Source organism: Ovis canadensis, chromosome 6 (assembly GCF_042477335.2).
Source record: "Ovis canadensis isolate MfBH-ARS-UI-01 breed Bighorn chromosome 6, ARS-UI_OviCan_v2, whole genome shotgun sequence".
In the NCBI taxonomy this organism is placed as follows: domain Eukaryota; kingdom Metazoa; phylum Chordata; class Mammalia; order Artiodactyla; family Bovidae; genus Ovis; species Ovis canadensis.
The window spans coordinates 38522074-38542898 of NC_091250.1; the positions used below are offsets into that span (position 1 = coordinate 38522074).

Sequence of the window (20825 nt, forward strand, 5' to 3'; positions counted from 1 at the left end):
GGTTGTGAAAAAAGTAAATCGAGAGATTGTTTTACATTTGGAAAGTAAAACTGCAAAAATTCTTTACTGGGAGGGTGTCATTTTTGCAGAAAATTTCTCTTGATTCTTTGTAGTTTTTGTGACTTTGACCAAACTTTCAGTCACTTAACTTATATCTTAGAATAATAAAGGCAGTCTTAAAATGAGCCTTCTTTTGGGGTAATGTTTCATGTTCTGAATGATATCCTGGTCTATAGGCCAAATCAGTGAGGCTGTGTTAATGGGCAGGAGGATGGGATTCAGTTTTTCATTCTGTCATTCGCTCGTGTATCCTGTGATCACACGCCCAGTGCCGATCTCTGTTCCATACCCTGGAGATATTGTGGCAAATTAGAAAATGTTTCTGATCTCTGGCACTCTGTGGGCACACAGCCTAACCTTATAGGATTATAGATGCTGTGCAGGGAACTGAAATGTGATGATGTGATGATGTCTGCATATGCAGTTTGAGTGGTCAGGGACATATTTAAGCTAAAATACAGACTATAGGAAGCAGCTATGCATGCAAAGATCAGGGAGAAGAAGATCAGGGCTGCGGAAACGGAAAGTGCAAAATCTCTAGGGTGGGAAAGAGTTTGGTTGGTTTTAGGAATTGAAAGGTCAGAAGTGTTACTGTGTTCTATTTAAATAGGTATTGATCATCTCAAATAAGCACCTAGATCTAAAATCACATTTTACTAAATGTAACAAATTCAGGAAGGGGCAGTCAGAAAACTATATCTTTCTCCCCGTCTGTACTTCAGTCTGTAAACAAAAGATTATATGGAGTAGATTTGAAAGCTGGAGGATGGTGTTTTATCCCCTCAATGATTGGAGGTATTATTTTTAAGTGTGTCTGAAGTGTTAGCAAACCTTAGCACATCAGCTTAGTGTATTCTACTCAGAACCAGAGGTACTTGAATCTGGTACCTTTCAGGATGGAAACTGGCAATAGCAATATAAAATAACCCGTTATTGTAGCAATAAATTACTGAACTCAAAATTTCTTATCTGGAAAAACTCAGTCTTTCTGAGCAGCCTTTTCTGCCTTCTGTTGCGTGGGCTTAAGAGTCAGATCATCTTGGTTCAGTGGCTTTTCCATCTCCAGTGAGGTGGATCTTGGTCCTGACCTTACCTCTACCGCCCGCATGACTTCATCTGTGATTGGATGTGAGAGGGACTCTTCTCAAGGCATTTAGAAGAGTACATTTCAAATGGTAAGCACTCAGTGGTGTTGGTTGCTTTTGTTGCTGCTATGATTCCCAGGCTCCTTTCCTCCAACACTCTGACCACTCGGGGTACTCAGGGGCCAGCTTGCCTGCCAATGGACCAGACCCAGCGGCCGCAGCTGGGACCCTTTTGTCCCTGGTCTCCTCCTGACGCAGACAACTGGCCAGAGTGCCCTAACTGGTAAGGAACAAAAGACTTTATTGACCTCTCTCCCCTTCCCTCTCTCTTTCCTCTCCTTAACCCTTCCTATCCTTCCCTGTTTTTCTAGTCCCCTGGTAGGAATCTGGTCGAAGGGCCCTCAGCCTGAGCTGAGGATTGGAGACTGATCACCTCCTCTTGGCAGAGAACTCAAATTCTGGTTCTGGTCTGGTTCTGATTTCTGGTAGGGCCGAGTTCCAGTCCTCCCTTCTCTGGAGGCCCAGGGAAAAGTCCCATAACGCCTGGGTATCTGTAGGTGGCAGGAGACGTCTGTAAGGCCACCCCTTTCGCCCCCCTCTCCCGCCTCCTCCCCCTTCTTTCAACCTGGCTTCCTTTCCTCCCTTGAAATCTTTGATGTTAGTACTTGGATCTGAAGTTCTGTGTCTCTATAGGAGGTTTTCTGAGAGACTATTCTTGTATTTAAGGGCTTCCCTGGTGGTGCAGAGGTTAAAGTGTCTGCCTGCAATGTGGGAGACCTGGGTCTGATCCCTGGGTCGAGAAGATCCCCTGGAGAAGGAAATGGCAACTCACTCCAGTATTCTTGCCTGGAGAATCCCATGGACAGAGGAGCTTGGTGGGCTACAGTCCACGGGTCGCAAAGAGTCGGACACGACTGAGCGACTTCACTTTCACTTTCCTCCAACAATCTTCTTAAAACCGTGTAACTATCCTTGAATTAGATGCAAAATAGCTGCTAATTAAAGCCTTCAGTCCTCTGGTGGCCACTGGAATGGCTATAGAGGTGCTGACATCTGCTGACTAAAGTGTGATTTTGGCATTCGGTCAGTCCATTCAGTTGAGCGAAACAAGTCCCCTCTCCCCCTGATTTATTTTTAAAAATTTATTGAACACCTCCATATATATATTCAATTAATTTTTGGATGCACAGTGCAACAGGCATGTGGGATCTTATCTTAGTTCCCTGACCAGGGATCAAATCCAGGCCCCCTACAGTGGAAGTGCAGATTCCTAACCGTTGGACCACCAGGGAAGTCTCAGCTGTGTTACATTTGGGGCTGAAATGCAGACAAAATCCTTGTCTGCCAGGAGCTTTTGATCTGGCTCCACGACATTAAAGAATTGGTAAGAAAACAAAGAACAACAAAAACACTTCTGCACTTTCAGAGTTTTTGTTTTTTTTTAATGTAGATGAACCAGTTCGGAATTGATTAAGGGGCATTTTTCTATGCAAACCTTTCCCACATTGTATAAATGCCCATTATGTTTGCTCTTTGGAGAGACTGGAATAGATGCTGCGTATGACAATGGTCTGTGAATCTGTCATGAGAAAAAATGTACTTTTACTATTACTTCACCTTCATCTATTCAGACACTAAGTGTTCAGAATGCTTGTAGTGCTACCTACTGGATGAACAGGAGCGAATAAGAGGAAATAAAACCCCACCTTTCCTGGAGATCATAGGCATAGCTTGTTTGGCATAGAAGTTTAAATGCTGTCTCTACTCTTTTCTAGAGGTATGACTCTGAGCATTACTTAATCTCTTTATACTTCACTTTCCTCATTTATAAAGTGGGAACAATAACCTTTTAAGGTTATTGTGATGATTAAATGACTCGTACTACTACTACTGGGCTTCCCTGATAGTTCAGTTGGTAAAGAATGTGCCTGCAATGCAGGAGACCCAGTTTGATACCTGGGTCAGGAAGATCCGCTGGAGAAGGGATAGGCTGCCCAATCCCGTGTTCTTGGGCTTCCCTGGTGGCTCAGCTGGTAAAGAGTCCACCTACAGTGCAGGAGGCCTGGGTTCGATCCCTGAGTTGGGAAGATGCCCTGGAGAAGGAAAAGGCTACCCACTCCAGCATTCTGGCCTGGAGAATCCCATGGACTGTTCAGTCAATGAGGTCACAGAGAGCTGGACATGACCGAGTGGCTTTCACTTCCACTACTACTATTATCGTTATTACTCTTCTGTGCTCCCTGAGTATACCCTATGTCTTTCATGCTCAGTTCCTCAGTAGGAAATTTCTTTTCTTGACTATAAAGAAATATTGTATATGGGACTTCCCTAGTGGTCCAGTGGTTAAGATTCTGAGCTTTTAATGGAGTGGGTGTGGGTTTGATCCCACATGCCAAGTGGCACAGCCAGAAAATAAAAAATAAAAACAATGAAACCCAACAACAGCAAGCAAACAAACAACGAGTGGAAACAAAGCCAATAAAATTACATCTTTGTTTTTAATAAAAGAATATGTATGTATGTATGACAGAGTCACTTTCCCATACAGCGGACATTAACACAACATTGTAAATCAACTGTATGTCAATAAAATTCTTCTTTTCTTTAACTGGTAAGCGAATCCTCAGAGAATCATATTTATATCTTTAAGAGGAAAGGAGGTCCTGGTACCCCATCCCCTGTGTACTGTGTAATTCTCACCCCTCACTCTCCACATACTAAGTGACGATGCTCCGTTTTACTAGAGCCCAGGGACTGGTTGCTGTCTCAGAGGACAGGGTTGACCCTTTGTTGCTCACTTTCTTCACTGCTGGCGGGCTGCCTGTTTCTTAACACCTCCACTGTGCTCATCATCGCTTCTTCTGTTGCAGTGACTGCAGCTGGCGCTTGCTCTTGTCCTTCTTGTCAGCTGTCATTCCTGGTCTCTTATCACTGTCCTGAGCTTCTTGCCCTAAGAAACTTGTGCTTCTAGTTCTCTGCAGATCAGACAGCCCACCCTCATCTTTTGCAGGCCTGGGTAGTCAGTCACTTGCAGTGCACTGGGTGGGATCTTCTGTATTTCAGTTCATTTCACATAATTCATGTCAGATGGTAATTACACCACAGGCAGCTGCTGCATGGGGGCGGTTCCCCTACCACATCCCACCCTTCCCATGTCTCCTCATCTGAACTAGTCTGTAGGACTTCATACTGAGCAATGTAGGTATCCCTGCTTTTGGGGAACTTCATTTTTCAAGAGCGCAGCAACAAATTTCTCCAACTTACATGAAAACTTAACCAATTTCCTAGTGCCTTCTGAGTCCCTTTAAGACTTCTCAGTAATAATGAGGGTTGTGTGGGATGGGGAGTACATTATGCAGGCTTTTTATAAGAAATGGTGTTCTGCTTCCCGAATGTATCAGAGTATTAATGCCCTCCTGGTCTGTAGAAACAGTAGGCTTCCTTTCAGAGTGGCGTAAGTGGTCCATTAGGAAACTGTAAATACTTAATTACTATATACTTTAAGTTTCATTGGCAAAATAGGAGCATAATTTCTTGAAAACCCCTCAGATTTCTCTTAAATTATTTTTGTAGGATAGTAAAGTGATATGGTCCCCAGCTGAAAATGAGAAACTATTATTTCAACTCCTAAGGAGCTAAACAACTTCAGTCTAATTTCGCAGAAGAGGCAGAGGGAAAGGAAACCATTTTCAAGGTTTCTGGAAATTGTTATTTTCTTGTTAATGGTTATTTTCATTGCAAGGAGAGTTTTGAAAATGGTTATGAAGTTTTTTCCTGAAACCAAATGACTAGAGACTAAGTATATTCGAATTACATTTGGTTATAGGCATTAAAGAATAAAAATAATTTCTCCTTTCTCCTGTGAAGTTTGATTTTGGTTTTTGTGAGCTGAGACTGACTTTTTAGGGCTAGAGGAAGGATAAAGGAACCATCAGCTATAAAGTCCATTGAAATCACTTGAAAATATAGTTATAAAAACAAAATCTATTGAAATTTTATATTGTATATTGCTTTTAGGGCTTCACTGGCGGCTCAGTGGTAAAGAATCTGCCTGCAATGCAGGGGACCCAGGTTCGATCCCTGGGTTGGGAAGATCCCCTGGAGGAGGGCATGGTAACCCTCCCCAGTATTCTTGCCTGGAGAATTCCATGAACAGCGGAGCCTGGTGGGCTACAGTCCATAGGGCCACACGGAGTCTGACATGACTGAAGTGACGAAGCAGCAGCAGCAGAATAGTGCCTTTAACTCTTTATATCTTTGTGTCTATTTAATCCTTTTTGCAAGTTTTTCTGTTGAAATATATTTAATAGTATATACAGAGTCAGGGATTGCTGTATGGGGAATGAGCAGATGAGTTTGAATCAATCATCCTTTCCAGAAGAGATGGCATTTTCAAGGAAAGATACAAAATAGAAAATGGGCAATTTACAAAATTCGGGGCAAGGTGTGGGTTAACCACAGGGGAAAGTGCAATAAACTTGGAACTTGAAATGGTGGAACTGTTAGCAATCTTATGTCCAAAGGGAAGGGGGAGGAAGAAGTTTACTAGAACTTGGAGGGAACTAGTGTTGTACAGAAAGCCACTGTTCAGTGGAGCAGGGATCTCTCATTAGGGTCATGGCCAGCCTAAGTTACCCCACCAAGGAGGGAGCCCAGGGAATAAAATACCCTGGTCCCCCTCTCCTCTTTCTCTCCAAATTTGTGTTAGAGCACTTTGAAATCCCCCATGAATGGTCTCCATCCCCACTAATCTGACTTCTTTGTGTATAGGCCATTAAGCAGACACTGGGATGGCTGATGAAAGATGCCCAAAATGATATTTACAGTCTTCTTGGTGCTTATTATTGAGACCATCCTCGGTGGTAGCCTCTTATGAGATTCAACAGAATAGAATGGTCTTCACATTCTGCACCTTTTACAAGTGGTCCGTCTAAATATTTTTCCCCAGATCTCTGCCACCAGTTTCCAGTTTTGTCTTTTGAAAGTCTCTGTTCACCTGGCCCACTCTTTGAGCTCTCCCTCATGAGTTAGTGTAGACCTATATCTCAGCCATTACTTCTACATGAAGTTCAACATCACGCTTAAAAGTTCTGCCCACTTGGAGGATTTATCTTTATCTATATTTTAAGTTCATTGTGAGTAAGATTCTATAGCTGGTTGGTGTTGGAACACTATTCACAGTTAACTGGCCATAGGAAATGCCCCATGTAGCCTTACTGTTGTTGAGGAAAAAGAGATGCAGTATTAGGCTTAGGTTATGAGGGTCTGAATCAACTGCCATTGTAATTTGCTTGTATCTTCAAGGCTGGTATGGGCTTGTTTTTGTTTATAAATTTGATAATGGAATGCTGGTGTGGGCAACTGAATTTATGGCTTGTTGGATCAGATAACTTCCAGTTCATGTTGTGTATGACCTCTCACTCACTTGATGTCCCATGGGCACGAGGTAAGTCTCTCCAAGGACGCAGGAGCAAGCAAGTCACAGCTTTTGCGATAAAAATTGTGTGTGTGCATGCTCAGTTGCTTCAGTTGTGTCTGACTCTTTGTGACTCTGTGAACTGTAGCCCACCAGGCTCCTCTGTCCATGAGGATTCTCCAGACAAGAATACTGAAATGGGTTGCCACGCCTCCTCCAGGGGCTCTTCCCAACCGAAGGATAGAACCTGCATCTCTTATGTCTCCTGCACTGACAGGTGGTTTCCTTACCACTAGTGCCACCTGGGAAGCCTTGAGATAAAGAATGAAAAGAAAGTGAAAGTGAAGTCGCTCAGTCATGTCCGACTCTTTGTGACCCCATCGACTGTAGCCTACCAGACTCCTCCGTCCATGGGATTTTCCAGGCAAGAGTACTGGAGTGGGTTGCCATTTCTTTCTCCAGGGGATCTTCCCAAACCAGGGATCGAACCCAGGGCTCCCGCATTGTAGGCAGACGCTTTACCATCTGAGCCACCAGGGATAGATAAAGAATAGTTAATGGCAAAAGAGGGCATGGCTTTACCCTAACATCTTAGGGACCTGTGCTGTGAATTCTCTGACCAGGGCTTGCCAGAAGGCTCCTTTCAGCATCTCTCTCTGCCACAGACTTTTCTAATAACACTTAGTCTGCTGGGTCGTAAGAACCAAATGGCAGGAAAACTTAGAGCACAGCCCAGATCTTGCAGAGCCCTTTCATGCCCTGGGTTTCGGCGAAAAATGCAGCCTACCCGTGGGTAACCACTGTTCCATTTCCCATACTTTGAATGTATGAAAAACCCAGTTATATTCCATTTTGAGGCCTGTTTTTTTATGGCCATTTCCAGCACCAGTGATTCTATCAGGATCCAATAGGAAACAGACCACTCAAAGTAGAATAATTTCAGGAAGATTGATTTATAAGGTACGAGTTGGGTAGAAGAGTAGTGCTTGAACCAGGGACCAGTAATGGCAAAATTATTACCACCCCTGGACCCAAAGGAGGGAGAGAAAGGAGCTTCTAGGAATAAAGTTGTCTTGAGACGAGCTGTGTTCTCCATTTGAGGGTCATTGACGGCTTGAGTCGACCGCACAAGAGGGTATCAAAGGAATAAAGATCTTGATTTCTCCTTTCTTTCTCCCCCTGAATTCCCTGTAAGGCTTACTAGTTGTCCATCTTAAATGGAAACCAGAGGACAGGAAGCCTGTAGCAATGGCCCATTCAGGAAAAACAGCTTCAGGACAGAGAGCAGGGTGAGAAGGTGGGAAGTCATTCTGAAAGGGCTAATGGGAATTAATCATCACAGCCCTGAAGTTTGAATCTTGGATGTTCCTTTGGGGACTATGAATTCCAACAACATGCAGGTTCTTTTTATTTATGTTTCAGTTCTCGGTTCTTTGCAGAGTTCCTGCCTGCTCTAAAATAGGTGTTTGGTAAATAATTAAGGAGCTTAATCCCAACACCTGTGTGATGTTGAGCAAGTACTTTATATTCTTGGATTGTCATTCTCCTTGTCTCTAAAATTAGGATACTATATTTGTTCTGTTTTACTCATGAGGATGTTGTAAAGGTCAAAAGAAAACAAAGACACTAATATATGAAAGCTCTTTGTAAACTGAAACGCTAACTATGTAGGATACTACTTTACATCTTAGAGATGCCTTTCTTCCTATTAGCGGTCAGTTGTCTGATTCAGATAAACTTGTTAACTCAGACTACATACTTTTTATAGTGGATTTTACCTTCTGGCTAATTAACCTCCTGACTCTTAGTAGTTGAAAGTTCAGTAGAGTATATTTATGTCCAAGCTCACACTTCCTAGTTAACAATTTTTCTTTTTTCCTTTTTTTTTTTTTTAGTATTTATTTGTTTGTCTGTGTTGGGTCTTAGTTGCCATAAGCGGGATCTTTTGTGCACAGGCTCAGTAGCTCCGAGGCGTGTGAGATCTTGGTTCCCTGACCAGAGATTAAACCTGAGTCCCCTGCATTGCAAGGCAGACTCAGCCACTGGAGCACTGGGGGAGTCGCTCCTTGTTTCTTTTTAATATGTCGCTGCACCTGCTCACTTTTCCAAAGCTCCTTTTTTGCATAGATTTACTTTTTCTCCCATTTTCTCCAATCATCTCGATCAGTATGCAGGAGAATTTATTTAAGGATCATATGTGAGCAGCCTTTGGTCATGCACACACTTCTCAGGCAGTTTTTGTTTCTTTTCCTTTTAGTAATGCTTAATTCCTCTGTGCTTTGTTAGATAAAATAATCTATGTGGCAATAGTACCCATTTGTGGCATACTTAGTTTATAGACATGTCATTTAATCATCATTTAATCCTATGGAGTGGGTAGTAGTATTTTCTCTATTCTACAGATAAGGAATCTAAAATCAATTCCAAGTTTTTTTTTTTTTTAAGAGCAGTTTAGCAAAGTTGAGAGGAAAGTACAGAGATTTCCCATATATTCCCTGTCTCCACACTTGTGTAACCTCCCCCATTATCAATGTCCCCCACCAGATCAGTACATTAACAACTGGTGAACATCCATGGACATATCATAATCACCAGAGTCCACTGTTTCCATTTCACTCTTGGTTTTCTACATTCCATGGGTTTGAACAAATGTGTAATGTATCCATCACTGTAGCATCATATAGAGCATGTCCGCTGCCCTAAAGTTCTCCGTGCTTCACATATCCATCTCTCTTTTCCACCAACTGGCAACCACTAATCTTTTTATTGTCTCCATATATAGTTTTGCCTTTTTCAGAATGTCATATAGTTACAATCATACACTATGTAGCCTTTTCAAATTTGGCTTCTTGTATTTAGTAATGTACATTTAAGAGTCATCCATGTCTTTTCATGGCTTGATAGCTCATTTGGAGGCTGGGGGACTTTAATAAGATTCTGTTGTCTGGATGTCTCATAGTTTATTTATCCACTCACTTAATTAAGGATATCTTAGTTGCTTCCAAATTTTCACAATTAGGAAAAAAATTACTGTAAACATCTGTGTACAGGTCTTTATGTGGACATAAGTTTCCAGCTTCTCTGGGTGACTATCAAGGAGCATCACTGCTGAATTGTATGGGAAGAATATGTTTAGTTTTGTAAGAAATTGCCAAACTGTCTTCCAAAGTGTCTGTACCATTTTACATCCCCACTGGCAATGAATGAGTGTTCTTGCTGCTCCAAATCCTTGCCTGTATTTGGTGGTGTCAGTGCTACTGAGTTTGGCCATTCTAATAGGTGTGTAGCGTTATCTTGTTTCAATTTGCTTTTCCCTGATGACATATGATATGGAGCATCTTTTCATACCCTTATTTGCCCTCTGTAAGTCTTCTTTGATGAAGTGTCTGTTAAGGTCTTTGGCTCATTTTTTAATTGATTGTTTTCTTATTGTATGTTTTGCTTAAGTCTTTATCAGATACCAGATATTTGTCTTTGGCAAATGTTTTCTCACATTCTGTGGCTTGTCTTTTCATTCTATTGGCATTGTCTTTTGCAAGAAGGTTTAAAGTTTAATAAAGTCCAGGCCAGCAATTCTTTCTTTCACGGATTATGCTTTTGGTGTTGTATCTAAAAAGCCATGGCCGTACTCAGGGTCATCTAGGTTTTCTCCCATCTTATCATCTAGGAGTTTTAGAGTTTGGCATTTATAGTTAGGTCTATGATCCATTTTGAGTTCATTTTTTTGTGAAGGGTGTCAAGTCTGTGTCTAGACTCTTGTTTTTCTTTTTTTTTTTTAATATGGATATCCATTTATTTCAGTACCATTTAAACCTTCTTGCAAAACACAATGCCAACAGAATGAGAAGACAAGCCACAGAATATAAGAAAAGACTTCCTCCATTGTATTGCTTTTGCTTCTTGGTTCAAGATAAGTAGACCATGTTTATATGTGTCTATTTCTAGGCTCTCTATTCTGTTCCATTGATCTATTTATCTATTATTCCATCAATACTGCACCATCTTGATTACTGTAGCTTCGTAGTAAGTCTTGAAGTGAGATAGTGTCAGTTAACTAACTTCTTTTTTTCCTTCAATGTTGTGTTAGCTATTCCAGGAATTTTTTGTTTTCATATAGATTTAGAATTTAATCGCCAGTCTATGTCTGACGCAGGATGCAGCATGCTTGGGGCTGGTGCATGGGGATGACCCAGAAATATGTTATGGGGAGGGAGGTGGGAGGGGGGTTCATGTTTGGGAATGCATGTAAGAATTAAAGATTTTAAAATTTAAAAAATAAAAAAACTAAAAAAAAAAAAAACAAAAACAAAAAATAAAAAAAAAAATAAAAAAAGAATTTAAAAAAATGTCGACAAAATAACATTCTGAGATTTTGATTGGGATTGCACTGCGTCTGTTGTTCAACTTGGAAAGGACTAACATTTTGACAACTATTCATTGTCTTCTAATGCATGAATGGAATAATTCTTTGATTTCTTTCATCATAGTTTTGTGCCTTTCCTCATATAGGTCTTCCACCTATTTTGTTAGATTTATACCTGAGTAGTTAATTTTAGGGGGTACCAATATACATGCTATTATGATTTTAATTTCAAATTCTACGTGTTCATTGCTGGCATATTGGAAAGCAACTGAGTTTTATATGTTAACCTGCATCCTGTAACCTTGCCAGACTTGCTTATTATGTTTTAGGAGCTTTTTTGTTGAGCCTTTAGCATTTTCTACATAGACAGTCATGTCCGTTTGCCAACAGAGACAGTTTTATTTATTTCTTCCCAATATGTATATACCCTTTATTTACTTTTCTTGCCTTACTGCATTAGCTAAGATCCAAGTAACTTTCCAAAGGACATGGATCTATTAAGTAGCAGAGCCATTACTTAAACTCACATCCATTTGGTGCCAAAGCCCATTCCCTTGAATCATTAAGCTAGCTTGCATTCAGTGCCTCTTCTTTAACTCTCACCTCTCTTTATTTGTGGCCTCTTAAAATAATATTTTATAGTTTTTATGTTATATCAGTTTCTCTTTTATGGGTGTAGATTTTATGTTTAGCTTTGCATATAATTTTCAGCTTTTGTTTATTTGTACTTCCTTTTGCCATCTTAATTATGGTTTTTGGGGGATTTCTACTTTCCTTTTTGACTTGGTGCTTTTTTTTTTAATAACCAGAATTCTTGCTATGTAAAATTCTTTCAGCATGGTATATGGAATTTGAAATTTAACTTTAACTGCAGTGGTTGCTTGCTTTTACCTTCTTATCAGTAAAATAGAAGATAACAAACCATAAAAAACATTTTTATTAATCATTGCTCACATTGCCTCCCCCAATGCAGAGTGAATTCTGATAGTGTTCATGCTGATCTTTGCAGCCATTAATTTAACAAGAAAGGATTTCACTCAGTAGGACCATACACCCTCTTAAATGCAGACTAAACCTGGAAGGCAGCCTGCTTTTCCAGCTTTACCTTGTTTGCTGGTGATAACTCCTGAGTTATTACAGGTTCACTTTTGCCTCTTGCTGGTTCTCATCCCACGGCTTTAATGTTTTGTTTTCTGAGTATTGTAATAACATAATGCAAAAAATCCAGAACACCCATAAAAGACAAAAGAAGAAACCCAAGGATTACCCATAGTACTGTCCTCAAGGGAGAACCATGATTAGCATTTTTATATGTATCTTTTCAAGTTGCACTCAAACCATCATGAGATTATAATACTAATTTTTTACAAAAGGTGCCTACTAGGCATGTTGTTATGTATAAATATAAATATACTTTACCTCAATGCTATGTTTTGGAAAAATACAGATATTCATCATCTCTGCTACTCTGCATAGTATTTCATTGCAGGTATAAGCCATATTTATATGATCCATGTCCTATGCAGGATAACCAAGTTCGTTCTTTTTTTTCCTAATCTTCCTCCTCCTCTTTGCCCTCCTTCTTGTTCTTCTCCACCCTCTCCTTTTTCTTCTCCTTTTCCTCATCCTACTTATCTTCCTCTTTTGATAGCTCTTCCTGCTCCTTCCATGGAGAAGACGATGGCACCTCACTCCAGTACTCTTGCCTGGAAAATCCCATGGGCGGAGGAGCCTGGTGGGCTGCAGTCCATGGGGTTGCTAGAAGTCGGACACGACTGAGCGACTTCACTTTCACTTTTCACTTTCATGCATTGGAGAAGGAAATGGCAACCCACTGCAGTGTTCTTGCCTGGAGAATCCCAGGGACGGGGGAGCCTGGTGCGCTGCTGTCTGTGGGGTCGCACAGAGTCGGACACGACTGAAGCGACTTAGCGGCAGCAGCAGCAGCTCCTCCCAACATATGCCACTCCTTCTTCTTCCTGTCTTCCTCTTCCTCCTCCTCTCACACCCGCCTCTTTGTCTCTTTTTTTGGTCTTCTTTAACTTTCTTTAACTGCCTTATTTAACTTTAAACTGTTCTGCAATAAGCCCAGTTGCTTTCTTCATTATGATTTCTTACTGCTTTTTTATTTTACTTTTTCTTCTTCCCCTCCATACTTAAGTTGGGATTGTACTCAGTCTCCCTTCCCCTCTCATAACTTTGTTCATGCTATTATTTCTCCCCTCCTTCTGATTAGTCTGTGCTTTGCTTTGACTTCATTTTCGTTAGTGATTTAGGTGAGCAATTTTATGCACCTTGCTGATGATTACACTGTAATTCTTGTCAGAGCCAAGCAAGACCTTAGTTCTCTTGGATTTCAGACCAGTGGTCCTTTCATTAGATTGCATTGCCTTATCATGACTGAGGTTAGAAATAGCCTCGTTTTTAGTGTACAAGTCAAACAAGGAAGAAAGCAAACAAGCAACAAGACCAAAGAAAGATAAAAAAAATAACGGGAAAGAGAATATTCCTAATTTAACAAAGACTTGACTCTAGTGTTCTCTCTGCTCAGTGACTTTGTTCAGGTGAATTAAAAAAGAACTGTTTGCGAATGTTTGCCTGCTTTCATTTCTTCTAAGACTTTTAAAAACGTATAACAGTTAATCTAGCCAACAGTGTTATTTGAGATTATAAGATTATAAGATTATAAGATTAAAGGAAGTATAATAAACATAGTAATATCTGTACTCAGAGGTAAAAGAACTATGCCTGATATATTAATTTGTTTTTCAGAATTAAAGGAATTTGTATACAGGCTCTGTACAAAATGTCAGGTAGTCAAGACTTGGTCTAGCAAGCTTTTCCCTAAGTCATCACAAGTAAATAAGGAAATTATAAATATGTGATTAGGTAAACCAAGTTGGAAAAGAAAAACAACTAGTCTTTTGAAGTGTATCTTGGTAGTAAGTTTTTGCAAAGCCAAGGTCACTTTCTCTATGGCTTTTCTCGTGATTGCCTTTGTTTCTCTTTGTCAGTAATTGTTTCCTAATCTGGGACTTTTCACTCAAGCCACCCATTTGACATGTACTAAGTCATTGTCAGAACTCTCCACAATGACCTGTCCGTCTTGGGTGGCCCTGCATAGCATGGCTCATAGCTTCATTGAGTTAGACAAGGGTGTGGTCCATGTGATCAGATTGGTTAGTTTTCTGTGATTGTGGTTTTCATTCTGTCTGCCCTCTGATGGAGAAGGATAAGAGGCTTATGGAAGCTTCCTGATGGGAGAGACTGACTGAGGGGGAAACTGGGTCTTGTTCTGATGGGCGGGGCCATGCTCAGTTCAGTTCAGTTCAGTCGCTCAGTCATGTCTGACTCTTTGCGATCCCATGGATTGCGGCATGCCAGCCCTCCCTATCCATCATCAACTCTCGGAGTTACTCAAACTCATGTCCATCGAGTCAGTGATACCATCCAACCATCTCATCCTCTGTTGTCCCCTGCTCCTCCCTCCTTCAATCTTTCCCAGCATCAAGGTCTTTTCCAATGAATCAGTTCTTCACATCAGGTGGCCAAAGTATTGGAGTTTCAGCTTCAACATCAGTCCTTCCAATGAATATTCAGGACTGATTTCCTTTGGGATGGACTGGTTGGATCTCCTTGTAGTCCAAGGGACTCTCAAGATTCTTCTCAAACACCACAGTTCAAAAGCATCAATTCTTCTGCCCTCAGTTTTCTTTATAGTCCAACTCTCACATCCATACATGACTACTGGAAAAACCATAGCCTTGACTAGACAGACCTTTGTTGGAAAAGTAATGTCTCTGCTTTTTAATATGCTGTCTAGGTTGGTCATAACTTTTCTTCCAAGGAGTGAGAGTCTTTTAATTTCATGGCTGCAGTCACCATCTGCAGTGATTTTGAATCCCCCCCAAATAATTTGCTATGAAATGATGGGACCAGATGCGATGATCTTAGTTTTCTGAACATTGAATTTTAAGCCAACTTTTTCACTCTCTTCTTTCACTTTCATCAAGAGGCTCTTCAAGTTCTTCACTTTCTGCCTTAAGTGTGGTGCCATCTGCATATCTGAGGTTATTGACATTTCTCCCTGCTATCTTGATTCCAGCTTGTGCTTCATCTAGCCCAGTGTTTCTCATGATATAAGTTAAATAAGCAGGGAGACAGTATACAGCCTTGACACATGCCTTTCTCTGTTGTAATCAATACAATACAATAGAATGGGGCCATGCTCAGTAAATCTTTAATCCAGTTTTCTGTTGATGGGTAGAGCTGTGTTCCCTCCCTGCTATTTACCTGGGGTCAAACTATGTTGAAGGTAATGAAGATAATGGTGACCTCCTTCGAAAGGTCCCATGCGCACACTGCTACAGTCTGCCTCCAACCCTGCAGCAAACCACCACTTATCCACGCCTCCACTGGAGACTCCTGGACATTCACGGGCGAGTCTGGGTCAGTCTCTTCTGGGGTCATTGCTCCTCTCTCCTGGGTCCTGGTGCACACAAGATTCTGTTTGTGCCCTCCAAGATTCTATTTCCCAGTCCTGTGTAAGTTCTGGCAGCTCTGTGGTGGGGTAATGACGACCTCCTCCAAGAGGGCTTATGCCATACCCAGGTCTGCTGCACCCAGAGCCCCTGCCCCTGAAGCACTCCACTGCTGACCCCTGTCTCCTCAGGAGACACTCAAACACAGTTCTGTCTCAGTCTCTGTGGGGTTCCTGGGTCCTGGCACGCACAAGATTTGTTTGTGCCCTCTGAGTGTCTCTGGTGGGAATGGGGTTTGTTTCTAAACATGAATTCACCCCTCCTACCATCCTTCTGGAGCTTCTCCTTTGCCCTTGGACATGGGGTATCTCCTTGGCTGCTCCAGTGCCGTGCAGTCGCCAATCCCAAAGAAAGGCAAGGCCAAAGAATGCTCAAACTACTGCACGATTGCACTCATCTCACGCTAGTAAAGTAATGCTCAAAATTCTCCAAGCCAGGCTTCAACAGTACACGAACCATGAACTTCCAGATGTTCAAGCTGGATTTAGAAAAGGCAGAGGAACCAGAGATCAAATTGGTAACATCCATTGGATTATTGAAAAAGCGAGAGAGTTCAAGAAAAACATCTACTACTGCTTTATTGACTAAACCAAAGCCTGTGGCTGTGTGGATCATAATAAACTGTGGAAAATTCTTAAAGAGATGGGAATACCAGAGCACCTGACTTGCCTCCTGAGAAATCTGTATGCAGGTCAGGAAGCAACAGTTAGAACTGGACATGGGACAACAGACTGGTTCCAGATAGGGAAAGGAGTACATCAAGGCTGTATATTGTCACCCTACTTATTTAACTATGCAGAGTACATCAAGAGAAATGCTGGGCTGGATGGAGCACAAGCTGGAATGAAGACTACCAGAAGAAATATCAATAACCTCAGATATGCAGATGACACCACACTTATGGCAGAAAGTGAAGAAAAACTAAAGAGCTTCTTGATGAAAGAAGAGAGTGAAAAAGTTGGCTTAAAACTCAGTGTTCATAAAACTAAGATCATGGCATCTGGTCCCATCATTTCATGTCAAATAGATGGGGAAACAGTGGAAACAATGACAGACTTTATTTGGGGGGATTCAAAATCACTGCAGATGGTGATTGCAGCCATGAAATTAAAAGACGCTTACTCCTTGGAAGAAAGTTATAACCAACCTGGACAGCATATTAAAGAGCAGAGACATTACTTTGCCAACAAAGGTCTGTCTAGTCAAGGCTATGGTTTTTTCTGTGGTCATATATGGATGTGAGAGTTGGACTATAAAGAAAGCTGAGCACCGAAGAATTGATGCTTTTGAATTGTGATGTTTGAGAAAACTCTTGAGAGTCCCTTGGACTGGAAGGGAGATCCAACCAGTCCAACCTAAAAGAAATCAGTCCTGAATATTCATTGGAAGGACTGATGTTGAAGCTGAAACTCCAATACTTTGACCACCTGATGTGAAGAACTGACTCACTGGAAAAGACCCTGAATCTGGGAAAGACTGAAGGAGGGAGGAGAAGGGGACAACAGAGGATGAGATGGTTGGATGGCATCACCAACTCAATGGACATGAGTTTGTGTAAACTCCGGGTGTTGATGATGGACAGGGAGGCCTGGTGTGCTGCAATCCATGGCATTGCAAAAAGTCAGACATGACTGAGCAAAGGGACTGAACTGAACTGAACTGAAGTCATTGTTGTTTATTACATGGTGCATTTAAGATATATCAACTATTGAATTAATTAAATAAGGACACAAGCTGAGGTGGCTCAAATGTCATATGTAAGCAATCCAAAAGCAAAGCCTCAAAGTTATAAAATCAAAACTTAAGGACAGTCAGTTCCTAACATCCAACTAGGCATTGAGCTGTAGTCAACCAATAATTTCCTTGCTTTGCTTCCATCTTTTCTCCATAAATGTGTCTCTCTGAGCTTCCCATCCCCAGAGTGCTCCTAACTACTCCCGGTTTGACACTGCTAGCTTGGAACCCATTCTTGCTTGAATGAACTCTTAAATTATTTAATTTGCTTCAGTTTATGTTTTAACACTGTACAGTGAAAAGACCACATTTTAAAACCAGAAGGAATTCTTTTTATGCTGATAAGAACTGCCTTTTAAAGTAAAAGGAGATTAATGTTGCTTCCTGTGTTTTTGAGAGAAGGGGATGTTCCCCTTGCAAATTGCTGGTAGCTCAGTGGTAAAGAATCCACCTGCAATGCAGGAGCCACAGGAAACATGGGTTAGATCCCTGGGCCTGGAAAACCCCCTGGAGGAGGGCATGGCAACCCAATCCAGTGTTCTCGCCTGGAGAATCCCATGGACAGAGGAGCCTGGCGGGCTACCGTCCGTGGGGTCACGAAGAGTCAGACACGACTGAAGCAGCTGAGCATGCACGCGTGCACAAACAAAACATCCCTCAAAGATGAAGATTTGCCACTAATGAAACAGCGAAAATTGTGTGGCAAGACTGGAAGTCAGCTTTGAAAGAATAGTCCCCAAAGTGTTTTGAGCAGTTAAGTGACGTCAGAGAAAAAGCACCACCTCTCAGACGATCGCTCTGAAGGAAGCCCTTTTCAGTCGATATATGTTGCCCAAGTTTTAGAGTCAGTCATATACTTTACATCTTGTTTCTCCAAGGTAAATAGACTTCTTGGAGATAGAACCTGTGTTTTCCACTTCTGTGCCTTCCCATAGCATTCAATAGACTGTTGTATAAATTGCAGATGTTCAATAAATATGTTGATTAGCTGCTGAGGTAGAGTTGAGGGGGGGATAATTAGGAATGAAATGTTCTCCAGTTAATTGCAAATTGCTTCCCTACTTAAAAATGAATTTGCATTCTATTATCTTTTCCCACAGTTTCTGGAATAGGCTTCAGTTGGCATCTGTCATTTGATTTTATACAATTTTGTAAATTTTATGGAAATTTAAATTTTGTTTGAAAAAATTTGTTACGGAAATTAAAATTCTTACAAAGACTCTGCTCTAGGATTTTCTGTTGTTTCATGGTGGAAAGAAGTGTTGTGTAAAGACAAGCCTGTTTTAATCATACTTCATGTAATTTGTTAAGAGAATCATTGAAATTTAGAGCTTGTAGGGACCACGTTATTATAGCCTAAACACCCAGAACTCTACCTGGAACACAGTGGAAACTTACTAAGTCATTGAAAAATAAATGAATAATTTAGTGCATTCTCTTCACTTCACGATCACAGACGCTAAAGCTCAGATTACTTGCTCACAGTTAAAGGGTTGGCACAGGATAGATTAGAATACATACTCCTTGATGTTATCATGCGTTAAATGTGGATTTCGCATTCAAATTATAACATGGAAAAGAATTTAAATTCAGTCTTTGAAAAACTTCTTTTACTTTAAAGTGTATGAATAAATCAAATTCTTAGGTTAATGTCTATTAATATTACATTTGAGGAAGCGAGTAGGAAGAATTTGTTCATACAAGTCAAAAGGATTGTTTGAAGGGAAACTAGAGTAAAATGTCTTTTAAGTGGTTTGTTCAAGGCCTGTCAGTCTCTTCCTTTCCTTTCTCCAAGTTTTTTGCCTCCATTGTTTATGATTAGTGGTTCCTATCCACTATGAAAAACTTTCTGTTGGAAACATTTGTCTCTCTCAACACATAATACATCTACTTCTCTGTACGGCTTGGACTTTCAAGAAGTGTCGGTTATCCTGTGGATTGATTTTCTGTTATTTTACAGGATGGAAAAAAAGAGTCAAGCTCGTGTACTTGTTTGAAGGGGCCGAAGCTCTCAGAAATAGGGACGATCGCCTGGATGATAACGCTCAGTGACGCCCTCCACAATTTCATTGATGGCCTGGCCATCGGGGCCTCCTGCACCTTGTCTCTTCTGCAGGGACTCAGCACCTCCATAGCCATCCTGTGCGAGGAGTTCCCTCATGAGTTAGGTAAGGAGTTCTACTCACGTCCTCCAAGTCTGTTAACTTCTTGGTTTAAGGGGAGGGAGATGTTTCAGATGACATACTCTTAAAACTCCTGCTGATGTCTTGAAGTGAAGGAGCCTTTTTAGACATTGGTTATTATCTTTTATTTCATTCAAAAAGAGAAAAAAGTATTTAAGTAGAAAACAAATCTACTCAAACTATTTAAGTAGAGAATAAATGTGTGAACACCAGTGACGGGGGAAGAGGTGGGGTGGAATGAATTGGGAGATTTATATATATATATATATATATATATATATATATATATATTCTGTTGATTGTTGTTGTTCAATAGCTGTCATGACTGACTCTTGCAACCCCATGGACTGCAGCACGCCAGGCTTCCCTCTCCTTCCCTTGGGCAAACTGTCTCCCGAAGTTTGCCCAAGTTCATGTCTGTTGAGTTCAGTTCAGTTCAGTCGCTCATTCGTGTCCGACTCTTTGTGACCCCATGGACTGCAGCACGCCAGGCCTCCCTGTCCATCACCAACTCCCGGAGTTTACCCAAACTCATGTCCATTGAGTCGGTGATGGCATCCAACCATCTCATCGTCCTCTGTCGTCCCCTTCTCCGCCCACCTTCAATCTTTCCCAGCATCAGGGTATTTTCCAATGAGTCAGTTCTGGTGATGCCATCCAACCATCTCATCTTCTGCCACCCTCTCCACCTTTTGCTTCCACTACTATTGACACTGTGTATAAAACAGATAACTAGTGAGAACCTGCTGTGTAGCTCAGGGAACTCTGCTTGGTGCTCTGTGGTGACCAAAATGGGAAGGAAATCTAAAAGAGAGAATGGCTGTTTGCTGCACAGTAGAAACTAAGACAACATTGTAAAGCAGCTATACTCCAGTAAAAAGTAATTTTAAAAAAAGAAAGACTATTGACTTGACGTGTTCTTCTTCTTCTAGGGGACTTTGTGATCCTTCTCAATGCAGGAATGAGCACTCGACAAGCCTTGTTATTCAATTTCCTTTCTGCGTGTTCCTGCTATGTTGGGCTAGCTTTTGGCATCTTGGTGGGCAATAATTTTGCTCCAAATATTATCTTTGCCCTTGCTGGAGGCATGTTCCTCTATATTTCTCTGGCAGACATGGTAAGAAATTTAAAGATTTTGTTGTATTTTAAACTTGGAAATAAACATCTGGGTTATGAATTGACTGCTGCTGCTGCTAAGTCACTTCAGTTGTGTCTGACTCTGTGTGACCCCATAGAGGGCAGCCCTCCAGGCTCCCCCGTCCCTGGGATTCTCCAGGCAAGAACACTGGAGTGGGTTGCCATTTCCTTCTCTAAGGGTGACCTTTTGCTTTCCTCAGTGTGGATGGCCTTTCTGTGGTCATTTAAAATATTCCAGGTCCACTCTTTTTGAGTGGTTTGTACTAATAGTGATTTGACAGTGATTCTCAATTCTTTGATCTAGGT

General features: G+C 41.2%; 1 protein-coding gene across 3 annotated transcripts in view; it reads left to right on the top strand.

Moving 5' to 3' along the window:
- SLC39A8 (solute carrier family 39 member 8) overlaps positions 1-20825 on the top strand; it is an 83169-nt gene that overhangs the window by 59118 nt on the left and 3226 nt on the right. For all 3 annotated transcript variants that reach the window (XM_069593613.1, XM_069593612.1, XM_069593614.1), the window contains exons 7-8: positions 19160-19367; positions 20315-20499. In XM_069593613.1, the coding sequence (XP_069449714.1) occupies positions 19160-19367; positions 20315-20499 (393 nt within the window). The remainder of the gene's footprint in view (positions 1-19159; positions 19368-20314; positions 20500-20825) is intronic.